A 15,763-nucleotide genomic window follows, 5' to 3' on the forward strand; every position below is an offset into this window, starting at 1 on the left:
GTTAGGATGACTGTGGCTATTAACACTTTGCTGTGCATTAACCTCTTCACTGACTATGACCTGTCCATTTTGGAACACTAAATAATTGCAAGAAATAATTGCCTATTTAAGGGCATGGGACGGACAGAAGAAACTTATTTTAAATATGGATTAGGGTCAGTTGGATTTTATGAATATGTATAATACATCTGAGTGTGAGGGTCAATTTCCAGCACTGCTGTTGCTTTGTTTGGGCTCTGTATAAACTGTTGAGCCTTAGAATGGCTCAGCAAGGCCCTGGCTCCATCCCAGGACAATGACCAGTCCCATGTCTGGGTTTGCTTGGAAAGGAAGAATATGTTTGTGGGTCAGATGTGAGCCACGGCATCCTCTGACCTTGTGCCTTTTCCTGCTGGGGAATCCAGACATGGCCTATGAGCTAAGACTGTTGTCAGGTCATTTGCAGCTGCAATTTTAAGGGACCTTGTTTTTTCTAGGCACTTAAGGAGCTATGTGCAAGGTAAAACATGACTTTGGACTCATTAATCTACAGACTGCTTAATTTGGTGTTCTAGAATTGGTTGTCAATTTCGAGATTGCTTTAAACTCTGAGTTACTCAGTCCCCCATGAAACACTGAATTCAAAGTAAGAATCATAAAGTTTTCTTTATAACTTCTAACAAGTTATCTGCAGGCACCTCACACTCTAGATTTATGTGCTTCATTGAAAATTGAGGTATATATGATTAATCCACTTGCTGTGAATGTTAGTAGAACTTAGCAACAGAGCTTGGCTGGTGATCCTGTCAACTAGACAAGCTGGGAGATGGAATCTCTACTGTCTGAACGTGTGATGCTGACACACAGGAACAAAATTGGGTACACAATGCCTTCAGACTGTGAGCAGAGGGAATCAGCAGCCTCCTGAGAGCTTTAACTGCTTAATGAGGAATGCTCTACATGCTGTGTATTACACACGAACATTTTTGTAACTTTTAACTGCTCTCTTCTGCAGAAATGGACTGAGCTTTTTATTAATTCAGTTTGTGTTAATTTGAATTTCGAACCGTGGCCGCAGAGTGTGCCTACAACCATTCTGTCGTTTAGAAAGATGGTTCCTTCAGGAGAAAAAAAGAAAACCTAGATGAAGAAAGTTAATTTTATCACATCCATTGAAGCAAACAAGAAGCAATTACTTAAAAAAAACCCAACAACCCCTTTTTAAGAAATGAGGAAACGATCATGATTACTTGGATATTATTTGAAAAATTTTCTTCAGCTTTTTTTGAAGACTCTCAAAAAGTGTGTTAGGGCTGCAATCTTTCGTTTAAAAAAGGAGGTGAATAAGATGTTTTGCTCTATACCAAGGCTGAATTTGTCTTGCAACTAGTCAAAACCAAAGTTTTCAGAACTTCTCACAGTGAAAGGCTGCTAATGATTCAAACAGAAAATTGTCTCTTGCTGTAACCTTTCTGAAATAATGATCAGGCTAACTCCTTTTAGATTTTTGTGCTTCATAAAAGAAAAAAGGAAAAAAAACCCAGAAAGTTGTGTGTGCTACCCTGGCTATTATAGAGTGAGGAACTATTGCAAGACTGAGGAATAGAACTTGGTTGGGCACATCCACCAGAGAATCTGTCAGTTCAAATCTGTACTGGCTTTTTCTGAAATGTGGTGCTTGCCCACATGACAAAAATGGATGTATTTTTAGAGGCTAATTACTTTAGAGAAGCTGGAATTAGGATGAAGGAGAAGGAAACCATCAAATGGGGATAGCACATGACTTCATTTAGTTTCTATCATTGCAGCTGTGTACAAAAAGTTTTTCAACACATTGCCTGATAGGCAACATAATACTAACAAAGCATCTTTGTTAATATAAGATTAATCCCTAAGCATTTTTTGTTTGACTGATAAAATGTTCCTGCTTGCATTGGTCCTTGCATTTGCTTCTTGCATGTTCTCTGAACCCTCTAATTATTGCAGTAACAGTGTAGGTTTCTTGTGTATGAGGCTTCATCTTGCTAGGTGCTATGCAAGCTCTGTCCTGATCCAAGGAACTGGCAGTTTAAAACCAAATGCAATGAGAGATAAAAGGAATGTGTGTCTTTGCTCAAAATCAGTGATGGCATGCATATGCATGGAAAAATGTGTACAACTTATTGTTTTACATTCCTATGAATGCTTATTGCAGGCTTACCAAGAAATCTTCCACCAGATTGATGGTGTTTTCTTGTCTTTGTTCTAACCTCTGGAACAGGACTGTCTTTAGGATAGATTTTGGGCATGACTGAATGTCTTTTTCCTTTAGGGATAATAAAACACTGAATATAGGTGCACAGCTAAAAATTTCAATCTGCCTTGCCAAGTGCAATGTCAATGCAGTGTCAATGTTAAGCAAAACAGTAATAAATAGCTTGTCAGGCAGTTCTACCTGTAGTTACTCTCATGATATTTGGCATTTTTTAGAAGGTTTCTGAACCTGAATGGACTCTGAAATACAGTCCAGAAAACAGTGGTAATTATTTACATACTGTTTGCTGCACTGCACTGTTGAATGCACAGTTAATTCTAGTCATATCTGAGTTGTTGGTAAATTCAGTTGTTGGTAAATTTTACTTTGGTTAGGCTGAATGTAGTTTTCTTTTATTTTCAGACAAAAAAAATTTCACAGTTGTCTGAAATCACCAGTGTTGCTGTTGAAGAGGTTGCCCAATATCCTATCTGTCAAAAGTTCCCTCACAAATTACAAACTACAGTGCTGACTTAGCTTCAGTGACTCAGCCTCCTAAGATTTGCTTTTTCCATGCTTGACTGTGTAGAAGGATTCTGGAGGATGGTCATTCTTAGCCCACCAGTGGTTTAGAGTCTGGCACATTCTCTATCTCTCTTGTGACAAAGTTTTGCAAAAATCTGCTGAGATTAATTCACTTAGGGTTTATAAATCTGGTTGTATGTGCTGACTCTCACAAGTTGTCTCACACAAGACTGAGGCTTTTTTGTGTATGTTGGTGTCAGGTGCTGTGAGCTATGAGCACGCAGCAAATTTGTAGTTAAGGCAAAGGCAGAAAAGCCTGTTCAGTGAAAATCAGACCGTGTAAGATTGTTCGCTTAGCATGTGGCTAGAAGTCCAGACTGGATGATAAGTGTTCAGTTCAGTCTCTGAGTCAGTACTTTTTGAAAGGTAACAGATTTAGAGTGTTTGCAATTGTAGGGCATGGTGTAATAACTTTTGTTTCCTTGACTGGGGAAAGGAAGCCATAAATAACCTGCAAATATCTGATATAGGTAGTTATATGGGATTTTTCATAGATCCATCTCATGAATCTGAATGTAATAAATTTGCCAGACCTGCACTGCAAATTTAAGCTTGTTTCCAGAATAAAAGGAATTCTCTTTACAGGTTGTGGCGACAATATTTTATTGTCTAACAAGTGTTCTGTGTTAGAAAAATACCAGCATTCAGTATTGTGCAAGCCTAAATGAGTTCCTGTGGCACATTGCACTAAATATGAATGCTAATACTAAATTCAGTCATTTATATCCGAAGTACACAAAATCAGTTTTGCCACAATGCTGTATCTTGAATTAAAGTGGCAGAACAGAGGAATTCCTGCTTATGGCTGTTATATTTTGTCTGCCTTGCAACTAGATTTTTCCAATGACATTCAAGATTTCAGTGTGGTAACTAGATACTAGATATTTTTAACCTGTTTTGGCATCTTTTTGCCTCCCTGGGCCCCTAACACTTTCAAAAATCTTCATGTCTCCAGAAGGCTTTTTTCCTCAGAATAATATTGGCTATAAAATGTTTATTAAGATGCAAATTCTAAATAAAAACTGTTGTTATTTATATACCACACCCCTGCTGCTGAATGCTAGCTAAATTGGTTGTAATGTCATTGAAAAGAAGTTGACTATTGTAGCAAAGGAACAGCTCACCTCAAAGCACCTTTTCATTTGGTGTATATTCCTCAGTGTAAGAAAGTCTATCTCCTGCTCTAGCTGTTTGGCTCAGTGTTAATTTTTGAGATCCTGTCCTGGATGTTCTCTGTTATTCAATGCTTGACTGTGATGGCTGAGTTGAAGATCAGGCAGTCTGTGCTTTTTAAGTCCTAAATAATCTTTTGTGATGGCTGTTTCCTGGTTATTTACCTGTATTTTCATATGCCTCTACTAGAACTGAATTTGTATTTCCCTTTTTGCTTGGATTGCCCTGAATTTGTAACCTGGTTAGCAGGATTGTGGATCCTAAGAATGTGACAAAGCTCTGCCATCACAGTTTGTGAGGTTCTGCAAGGGTTACTTTTAGTGCTGCCTGAAAGAATCAGTGATGGATGACTACAAACATAATAGGCTATGCAACCAACTCTGCCTGTAACACAGAAGGCATTTTCTATCAGTAAATGTCCTGTATTTGTAAATCATTGAAAATCTAAAGGAAACCCAGACTTTGGATCTGCTCCTAGATCCCTGTGAGGTGCTCTTCAAGACAGGTGTGAGTTCTGAACCATAATCTCAAGACTGTTAGGGTCGGCCCTCATGTTCCACTGTGTGAGAGCTGGCATGTGTAAGTACTGCTGTGGTTGGTGTCTATGTGTATTGCTTGAAAGGAACCATGACAACTGAATCAAATTCAGGCAGTTTAGTACAGATTAAAGAATTCCTTGTCACTTTCCTAATGAGTTGCATTTTGTCATGATTGACAAAATCCATTGTCAAGACTTTTCCTGCTCCTGGACTCCTGACCTGCATGTGAGAGCTGTCTGCTGCTCTTCTCTGGCCTAGATGGAAATTTTATGTGTATGAATTTGTCAGCCATTTGGGGAACAATGAGTAAAAGTTTTGCTATAAACGCAGACATCATTTGTATTAATGTGAAGACCTGTGTGGTTCTGATGTCTCTTTTATCTCTTTGTGTTTCAGTTCATCGCTTTTGCCTCTTTATTCTTCATCTTAGTTTCAATCACAACCTTCTGCCTGGAAACACACGAGGCTTTCAACACTATTATAAACAAAACTGAGCAGGTCATCAACGGGACAGAAGCTGTGTTACAGTATGAGATTGAGACAGATCCTGCACTGACGTACGTGGAAGGAGTCTGCGTGGTATGGTTTACATTTGAATTTTTAGTACGTGTTATTTTTTCTCCCAACAAACTTGAATTCGTCAAAAACCTCTTGAATATCATTGACTTTGTGGCCATCCTTCCCTTTTACCTAGAAGTGGGCCTGAGTGGGCTCTCCTCCAAAGCTGCTAAGGACGTGCTTGGTTTCCTCAGGGTGGTAAGATTTGTCAGGATCCTCCGGATTTTCAAGCTCACCCGGCACTTTGTGGGCCTCAGGGTGCTGGGCCACACTCTGCGAGCCAGCACCAATGAATTTCTGCTGCTGATAATATTCCTGGCACTTGGTGTTTTGATATTTGCCACTATGATCTACTACGCGGAGCGGGTGGGAGCCCAGCCTAATGACCCGTCAGCGAGTGAACACACACAGTTCAAAAACATCCCCATCGGCTTCTGGTGGGCTGTAGTCACCATGACCACCCTGGGATATGGGGATATGTATCCACGGACTTGGTCAGGCATGCTGGTGGGAGCCCTGTGTGCCCTGGCGGGAGTGCTCACCATAGCCATGCCCGTGCCTGTGATAGTTAACAATTTTGGGATGTACTACTCCCTGGCCATGGCAAAGCAGAAACTGCCAAGGAAGCGAAAGAAGCACATCCCTCCTGCTCCTCAAGCCAGCTCACCCACCTTCTGCAAGACAGACTTGAACATGGCCTGCAATAGCACGCAGGGTGACATCTGCCTGGGCAAGGACAACCAGCTGATGGAACACAACAGATCATCAGGTAGGACCCCACTGGAAATGCATGTCCTCTGAAAACACTTTATAGACCAGTATGTTTGGTAGGGGTCAGAAAGCAGCCAGTCTTTCTGCCAGGAGAAGATGTAGCTCCCACCCTTCTCCCCTCCAACATTTGCGTGTGTCAGTCTCATAGAGGACAAAAATAGGTATAGTGATGTTCCCAAACCTCTATGTAGCTGGTCTATACAGTTTTGCTTGCTCTGTTGAGAATGCTTTCCTGCTGATGATATCAACCTTTTCTTTTGCCTGTTGTTTGTTGCGTTGTATGGATGTTTCTTGTTTTTCTGCATGACTGTGACTATTTGAGCAGCCACCGTGTCCCACCCTGTTGGACTCCATGGTGTTTTGCCTCAGTGTCTGTCTCTTGTGTCGGCTTTGCCTGTGCCACATCGTGGCCTGTTAAGCAAGATCCTACAAAGAAGCAGTCATTTAAAAGGAGCAGGTGCTTTACATCCAAAGCCCAGCACTCAAAGGAAATAGGAAGAAATTTTCTTTCTAGTTTTCCTTCCATTTGGCATTCTGCTTCCCTGGCTAAAAGAATCTCCTTCATCTGTGTTAGATGAGATATTGCATGATATTTACTATTCATTAAATTATACTAGCATAGCTGATGTAAATCTTGTCAAGAAAAAAGAAAATGACAGCCCTTAGCACCATCATCACTATTACAGTTGATTTTTGTGATTTCTATTACCTTATGTGTTAGAGTTCCAAATGATGAATAAGGAGCATTTTTGCTTTACTCAGTGAAATTGCCTGTCAAATGACAGCCTCAGTCCCTCCAAGCCACTGCTCCATGTTCCAAATATATTGCAATTAAAAAGTAAATTTTACCTCTCTGTATAATTAAACAGTTTAGCAGCAAGAATATTTTTTTTTGTTTCTTAAGTGTATTTATTCTTAAGCCAAATACAGTCTGTTTAAAAGCTCGCATACCAGTCATGAGGCTCTAGCTGTAAAGCTGCTAAAGCATAATAAGAGCAAAACCATTCATGACTGGTGTAATTCAGTAATTGAAATATAGATTTTAAAAAGAAGAGTCTGGAAAATCCGTCTCTGAACAATATCCTTCTTCGGTCTGTTGCTCTGTTACTTAAGAGCGTTTCTGTTCAAAGAAGCTCAGTTTCACTCTCTGAGTTACTGTTCACAAATTAACACAGTTTTTTTGAACATCCTAAATGTATTTAAAAGGATGGAAACACTTGAAAAGACTCAGACTGACAGTAAAATATGGTTAGTTTTTCAGTGCTTTGACTGATACCCTTTGAGGTAGCATCTTTAAATTGTGAATGATAACAGCTTTTTCATGCCATCAGGTCCTACCGAAGGTATTCTGAATGGAGACGGCTCAGTGTGATCACTGTGTCTCTCATTAAGAGACACTTTTTTTTTTGTGTCTACAGCTTTATTTACAAGGGGTTATAATCCTTGAAGTTAGAGAGAAAGCAGACATGCAAGAAGGAGCCATTTTAAAGTGTTATCTTCCTTTTCAGTAGTGCCACCACTCACATCACTCACTGTAGCTTTATTTCTGGTAAAGAATGTTATTAGAGTCACTATGAATTATGTGCAAAACTTCAAGGCTGAATTCTGCCCTTTGCATTCCCAGTTCAGAAAAAAAACATGTGCAGGTTTACATGCAAAGGTAAAGCTGAAGTTATGTGCTGTACTGAGAAGATATTTTTTTCCTGAAGTGTGGACTGAATTTGAAACGGTAGATAATTTTAAAAGAGAGTCCTTTGGGAGTGACAAATCAGGAGAGGTACAAGTTTTGCCGTTTGACAAAATAAAGTACAGAGACCAAGACAGCATTTAATGTTGGGTACTTACGATGACAAGCAGTGCAAGTGTAATAAATATGGAAATGAAAGCTAAGTGTGTTAATAAACAGTGTTTAGTGCCAAATATTGAAAATATAGTCCTTCTGGGTGAGGGCTTGTCTTTAAACCATATATTCTAAACAAAAATGCCTAACATGACCTCTTGTTTGGCAAAAATGATAGCCAAAATAGTAAATAAGTGTTTGAAATATCCAAGGCTGACTGTATTCTGACAAGTTACAGTCCAGAGTAGGTGAATAACTGAGCCTTGGTTTGATTATTTCTTAGTTCATGTTAGTTTAATCTAATTTTATTCAAATTTTAGAAGAAGAACAGGAAAGTCAAAAGATCATTTATTCTTGAACAAAATGTGTATCTTTTGCCATTTTTGTACTGATTAATGATGAACTGCAATCTTGTTTTCTTCTAATGATTTACTTTATATCTACTTTTTGAGTGATGGGAATATCTGGCATTCAGCGTAAGCTCTTTGTGATGTCTCATTTCCTCATTCATTATTGTCTGTAAATGGGCATGGTGCTTTAACCAGTGTTATCAGGTGAAGACAGTGCAGGAAGTGAGCAGCCACTCTCACCTGGTGAAAGGCTCCCTCCCATCAGACGTTCTAGTACAAGAGACAAAAACAGAAGAGGGGGAACATGTTTCCTACTGACAACAGGTGATTACACGTGTGCTACTGATGGAGGGATCAGGAAAGGTATGGACTTCTTTCATTAGATCATAAAAGGTTACTCAGCAATGTGCTTGTGAAAAACAATCTTAGAGTAAATGATGTGCACAATGCTCTAAGAGGAAAGACTGTACTCACAATGTACCTTTTTTTCTTTACTCCTAGTCATTCTTTTCCTTTTAGAAACGCTCATCCCCTTTAGTCTTCAAAAAATGTGCTTGATGTTGGACCCTCATTTCACTCGTGTCTTCATTTGCCCGTAATCTCTAGTGGAAAAGCCTGCAATTCAGACCTTGCTCATTCAACCACTCATAACTCAATATAACTCGTCATTCTAAAAGACAAATTAATCATATTATAACTGTAGTCTGCTCTTTATAAAATTTACAGCTGAATACACTTTAAAGGTTGACATGTCAAAAGTAAGCAACATTTCTGAATACAAAAACACATATCCTGAGATGCTAGTTAGATTTCTTTCAAACAAAATTTTGAGCTGATAATGCCAGAAAGTATTTTTTTCCCTTGGAATACCAACCAGTGATACTAAAATACTCCTGTCTACCCCAGCCATAATTCAGCTATGTAGTAAAACAATGCTTAACATTTCAAGGTGTTAAAAATGCCTTTCTAGTTATTTAGCCTCTTCAAATCTGATTACTTCCTGCTCAGTAGGATGAGAGTGCCCAGGTGGACTTTGCAAAACTTGTTTTGTGCTTGTATCTCCCGTGTGACTGATTGTTTCTAACCCAGCGGGCCACATCTGGCTGTGGTTGCAAACCCAACATCAGGACAGAGCCCTGAGATCAGCATGCCAGTGGGAATCTTCCCACTCCCTTAGATAGGAACTGCTTTTTTTTCTTGGCAAATCATATTCCTCTGACCTTGGATCATTCAGGCAGATTTTGCATTCCTGTGTGCTGAGGTGTAGTTGTTCACCTCAGAGTTCATCTGAAGCAGCCGTGTGGGATTGGACAAACATTTTTGCCCGAGATTTTTCTGGCTTTTTTTTATTTTTCCCAAACTTGCTTGGTGTATTGCAAACATAGCTGTCCCAGCCAGCCATATATCTAAAGGAATTCTCTTGAGTTGTTCTGCCAATGCTCTTTTTGCACTTCAAAACATAAGCTCAATAGTCTAAACCTGTGAAGGCAGATATGCAACCAGTTCCACGTGTATGGCATTTGCAGAGTGTGACTCAATGCTCGGGCATTGTACGTACTCCTGTATATAATGTTTAGCTTAAATGAAAAATCATTGCAAGCATGTTTTTGCAGGAATTTACTACATTTTTCACTGAGCGTATATTTCACTGTCTTCTCAACAACTAGGATTATTTAAAATATCTCTAATGCTAAGAGTCTTTGAGGAGGTCAAGAACACCTGGAAAAGGTAGAGTACCATGGCATCTTGCATGATCAGCTTTTTGACTTCACTCAGCAAATTATGGTGGTAACCATGACTAGAGCAGATGAGAAATAATAAAAGAAGTAACCCATCAGCTACTAAAGACAAATTTATATAACAGTAAAACCTATTTTATCCTGGAACATTTTGATTTGTAAATCTAGATTTAAAATACTTTTTTTTTGGTCATTTTTGTAGGTTTTGTAGTTTTTACTAGAAAACTGGGGCTTGAGTTCAGAATGGGTCGTTTTTTGATGAGAAATGTGCTCTTTGCCTGGCTCTGATGATAATCTTAGTTGAGGCTGAAATGTTTTAGTCATTGGTTTGGAGTGTATTTTGTACAGAGTGGGGAAGTTAGCCCATAAGCAGAAAATATCTTCAAATAATATACAAATGGGTTTGAATGCTTGAATGTCATTCACACATCAAGTCTACTACTTTCACATTTTATTTTTACCCTTTTCTTCTTTCCTTCTTTTGGTACATTCTTCTTGTTTGGTTTGTTCCTTGGTTGATTCTTGGTTGTTCATTTATAATTTATTCTGAGCTTTTTACATCTTCATCTCCAAGATGATACTGATTGAGACCCGATCCACTAAAATACCTGAAAAGTACTGATTTTGGATCAAGCATCTCTCGCTATTCATCTTGTGTATCTGGTTTTCATTTTTTAGGAGTTTCTACTTTACTTATAATTGTTACCATCTTCCTCTCTCAGTTCTTTCCTTTTATCATTAGAAGAGTAGCAAGAAAATAACCTTTAAAACTACTTTCCTAGTTTTTATGTGAAAAAGCTACCTGATTATTTTGATTTTTTAATAAGCTTTATGTTTACAGGGAGTTTAAATATATACACTAGCATTGTGCTTCTCTTTAATTCCCTTTTCAAACATAATTCTTTCTAGTCTGTGTAAATACTGATAGAAACTCAGAAACTGGAGGCTGTTTCAGAAATGTATCAGAATTCTGTGTAGTATCACAGTCTAGCCTGCCCTTGCCATCTGGAGGGAACATTGCACAATGTTTTAGCAGACATGAGGTTATACATTTGCTTTAAGTATAGTTTTACAGTATGCAGATTTCAGGGTAAGAAATATGTTAATTGTCTTAAGGGGAGATTTTTGCTAAAGATGCCATTAACTGTCTGTTACCTAGAGACCTGGAATTTGAATCAGTAACTGTTTCAATCAGAAAGGAAAAAAAAAGTTTGCTGACAGTCCATGTGGTGTTTAGCTTTACTGTCATTGGTATTTTAAGGTTTCTGGGGAAAAAAGTCTCATTATTCCACTATAAGCAATTTAGACCTGAATATTTTAACCTGACAAATGCTTAAATGCATACTTGTCTTCAAGGAAATACGTAGTACCACTGAAATCAGTGAGACTTTTCATGCTTGCACTGAGGCATGTACCCATGTACTTCAGGAGCAAGGTCCTGCCTGGCTCGACCTTTGTTGTATTTCGTTGCTGATATCTTCAGGCTGACGAGCAGATCTGTTTCCTAACAAATGGGGTTACTCAGCAGCTGCTGAAAATACTTGAATATGAAGATAGTGATGCAGTGAAAGCAATGCTTTTTTGTTGGTTTACAGCATAGCCTTTACGAAGTGCAAACAATCCACAGTAGCAAAAAGGAGGTAGCTAGAGCTCACAGTGTATGTGAACAGAAATATCTGCAAGTGCAATGTTCCCTTCAAATTGTGAAGCATTATGCGGTTGCCTCATTTAATGATTAATAGTTTACTACTTGCTTATATGAATTAATACTGTTGATTTTGTTCAAATTATCTGGAAAAGAAGCACAAATTCAGTGTTTTAAGCTTGCCATTCAGGAGGCATTTACAAATATGTCAAGCTCTGCTGTCTTATTAGACTTCAAAATTAGAAGCAAAGCCTAAGAGTTAATATTTTTGAAGATGAAGCTTCTTATATTATCACTCAGTCCTCTGCAAAACTGATTTACACATACTGTATAAAAATTATCTGGTTTCTGGCTTATTTATTTTAAAGAAAATATTGTACTATATTAGGAATTGAATGTAGCAGAGATTATGTAATTCTGACAGTTTCTGTAGTCTGTCATAATGGGGTTTTGATTATGCTTAGCTGGATAGCTCAGTCACCCTGGTGGGATCCCTTATCTTGCTCTCTCTGCAACCCTGCTGAAGCCCACAGTGTGATACTAAGTGCAAGATGGGATTTGGAAGAGCAGGTCAGACCTCTGGTGTGGTGGTCTGTTTAATTTTTTTGGGAAAAAGTGGATGCATTAATTTGTAAATAATTTTATTTATTAGTATCTTCTGGTAGTAATGTGTCTCAGCACTGAGTTCTTTTGCAGGCAGATTCCCTCTGAGTCCCTGATAGCTCCTTGGATTACATTACATTGTACTGTTTGTCTTTGTCTATTTTTTGGCTGAATTCAACTGATGTCTGTGCATTTTCTCATACAAGGCTATGAAAAATCCCGAAGCCTAAACAACATAGCTGGCTTGACAGGCAATGCTCTGCGACTGTCTCCAGTAACATCACCCTACAGCTCACCTTGTCCTCTAAGGCGCTCTCGGTCTCCCATCCCTTCCATCTTGTAAACCAGATGGCGTCAATCGGCTACATAGCATTAAATCAAATACTGTTTACCACATATTGGAAACAAATGTAGCATTAAGCATAGGCTCCACAAATATGGTCTAACTCCTGCATGATACAACTGTCAGTAGTAAGAAAAGCCACTTGGGTACCTGAAGATTTTTGTCTTGGCTTTTAAAGATTACTTCAGGTAGCATTTCTCCTTTTATCTGCTATATTGTCCTACTTTCCTGTGGCAATAAAAGGACAGTTAGTGGATGCTGTTGTCCATATATTCAATAAATAAGCATATTTTCAGGGAGATTTACTTAAAATAACGTGCTTCCAAGTAATAATCAGTCACTCCATTGAACCTCCATTTCTTGTGACTCTAATCCATTCTGAGGATGTCTGCTCTGAAGGGTCTGCTCATTGCATGGACCATCCTGTCTCCATCACCTGACAAGCAGTGTTGCGGATCGGGGAGACCACAGAGGGCTCTGGATGTGTGTTCTCACATTGTTACCATCCTGCTGAAATGAAAGCACTGATAAACTGGTCTGCATGTGGGATTGTTTTTCTGTGTTTAACCTTTTCCTTTATTTTTTAACTATCTACTTGTTTATAAACAACTTTATTTTGCGATTAACTTATTTCGGTACTGGATTGCTGTATCAGAGTTCTGAATGTCTCCGGTTGTTTGCACACAGATAACTGCAAAGAGGTTGTCATTACTGGTTACACGCAAGCAGAAGCCAGATCTCTTTCTTAATGGCTTGGGGAAGGCACAAAACATGCAAGAAAGGTAAACGCCATCCAGACTTGCAATTTTAAGGTAGCAAGTGCTGCTTGGTACTCTGTAGTATTTTCTCTACTCCAGGGTTCTTCAACATTTTCAGAAGCTGAGTACCAAGTAAAATTGAGACAATTATTGGGGGCTTTTTTACCATTGTAAGAGGGTAGTAGTTCTCAAGTCGGGTTTTTGACCAGCCTTATACCTCTGGCTAGTGGGCTTCAAAATTTCTTCAGTCAATGTTTTTTGAGGTGCTTTGTCCTATGTGTTGTTTGTCTGTCTGTTTTGCAACCTGTCTCCTTGTATTCTCCATCTGTCTCCATAAAGCACAGAGATACTGTTAAAATGCCCCCCTCTTTTTAGTTGAACTAAGAACACTTTTTTCTCCTTTTCTCTTTTTTTCATACGGACTATACATCCATTTATAGATAGAAATATACATATTTTTCAAGTGCAGTTAGTATCGTCTAGACTAACTCGTGTGCACTCCTAAGGTTTTTTGAGCGGCTTTTCAGCACTGACCGGTTGCCTATTGCATCAATCTTCCTCCCAGCAACCAGCATTCATTACAATTTTGAAACTGTATCTTCTCTAGTGGCTTTTTCATTCAATACTAACCTCTGTTTATGCAACAGGACAAATGCAATGGCAAACTTGAGGTTCTGGGCTGGTGAGGAAAAATTACCATTAAACTGTAGAGTTTTAGAAGACCATAATGACTGAAATCTTAAGTGATCCTTGAAATTGTTGAATAATACCTGACTGTCATATTTTACTTTTTTGTTAGGAAAATAAATTAAATTTATTGTTGACCATGTAACATGTTCTTCTGTATATAGCCAAACCCAATAGCATGACTTGCATGTCAGAATTCTTGTACAATAATGTAGTTATCAAAGTATACATTTCTGATATTTAGAGATGTACATTGATTTACTTTTGGTAAAATATTGTCAATAGAGAGATAATTGCAAACAGCTTTTAGCAAATGAATTAATATAATATCTGGTGCTGCTGTTATATTAACTACAGTGTTGTACAGAATTTATCATGGATTTTTGACTGCTGAAAAAGGGACAATGGAATTTAGCCATACCAAGGACTGTACTGGAAAGAGACTGCTGCTGCTGAATGGGCCCTGATAAACGACTCACACCTTGAGGAGGTCACTGAGACTTTGCGTGCGAAGCAGAGCTTGTTAAAGAAGATGAAAGACCGCTCGTAATTACTGCTGCCAGAGGAAGGGGTGACTAGTCACTGTTGATGAGTCAGTGTAAATAAAACGTGTGTGCATGGAAAATCAGTTTTTATCTATATCAAGGAAAGCTGAATTCATGTCATCATTGCTAAGGTTCCATGCAAAGACCCCCACCCCTGTGTTTATTATTCCTGGTTCCTGCAGTAAGCTGTGCTGTGGATCATACAAAGACACACGCTTAATAATGATAGTGATGTAAACTACATCTGTCTTGACTTCTGTCATACTAATGGCATATATTGCAAAAGTCACAAATTTGAACAGAATAGGTTTGCATAAGTCCTTGCTTTCTCAGTTTGCCATGACCTAGATTGTTATGAATTGTGGTGTACATGCCAAGTCCTAAGTTTACTTTTCACTTTGATAACAAAAATGTGACTGCAGACAAACATCACTGACTTTGTTCACAGCACACAGTCTTCTTTCATTGTTACCTCAAACTATAAGTATTATCAGAAATAAAATTCTGGCAGCAAGAATATTTTGTGGTTTTTTTTTTTAATTCAAAGTGTTGTAAACCCAACATCAATAAGTATAAAAATTGTATTAAAATTATATTCTACAAATGTATATTTTACATAAAATATATATATTCTTTGATAAGTTATTTTCTGTGATTTTTGTGGTAAATGGATCTAGTCTGTTCTATGTTTATGAGACATTGTAGTGCTACGATGTGGTAATTATGTTCTCTCCATCCCATTCAGTGGGAAATTCTCCAGAATCTGTTTTGTCACCCTGGTGTCCCACTTGTAGGGACCTGTCCCAGTTGTGAAACTCTGTATCGTGGAACTTCTGTGAACATGTCAAGGTGCATGCACAATCCTGGTGGAAACCAGTGGAAATGTAATACCTGAATTGGCGAATAAAAGGCAAAAGATCTGGGGAGGAACTTGGAACATATCTTCTGAACTGGCTCATGAGCTTTCTTTAGCTGTATCGGTCCCCTACCTGCTAGTGGCCATCCCAGATGGTTGGCCATCCCCAACCAGCCTCCTGGAATGCCTAAGGAGCTAATTCAAAAGCTAGCATAAGCTGGCATCTGCAACAATTGAAAATTTATCAGCTTATAAGTGACCCTGTGCCTCATGTGGAAGTTTGTGTCAGGTTGGGTATTTTAAGTCTGATGGGAGTTTTGTTGCATCCTGGTGTGAAGTCAAACCTAAAAAAAAGGAGATGATAAATGGTTGCTTAACGCTTCTAATATACTGTGTTTGTGGCAACCAGAAATCCCCAAATATACAAGCAGATTGTCTGAGAGCAGCGAGGTAGCTAGTACAGTTTTACAAATGATCTGAGAGGCTGTAACACAGTGTTTTGGCATATGTGCTGTAATGTAAGAAAAAGTTCCAGAAAACAGGATCAGAAAACAGTTGT

The 15,763-nt window shown here is 38.5% G+C and overlaps 1 protein-coding gene across 4 annotated transcripts in view; it reads left to right on the top strand.

Annotated features, from left to right (window-relative positions):
* KCNC2 (potassium voltage-gated channel subfamily C member 2) overlaps positions 1-15,270 on the top strand; it is a 102,113-nt gene extending 86,843 nt beyond the window's left edge. For 2 of the 4 annotated variants that reach the window (XM_030960584.1, XM_030960585.1), the window contains exons 3-5: positions 4,906-5,836; positions 8,224-8,391; positions 12,222-15,270. In XM_030960584.1, the coding sequence (XP_030816444.1) occupies positions 4,906-5,836; positions 8,224-8,391; positions 12,222-12,358 (1,236 nt within the window). In that variant the 3' untranslated portion in view covers positions 12,359-15,270. The remainder of the gene's footprint in view (positions 1-4,905; positions 5,837-8,223; positions 8,392-12,221) is intronic. The other 2 variants (XM_030960588.1, XM_030960586.1) reach the window with 2 other exon arrangements.
* The last annotated feature ends 493 nt before the right edge of the window (positions 15,271-15,763 follow it).

The sequence above is a fragment of the Camarhynchus parvulus genome, chromosome 1A, assembly GCF_901933205.1.
Source record: "Camarhynchus parvulus chromosome 1A, STF_HiC, whole genome shotgun sequence".
Classification (NCBI taxonomy): Eukaryota; Metazoa; Chordata; class Aves; order Passeriformes; family Thraupidae; genus Camarhynchus; species Camarhynchus parvulus.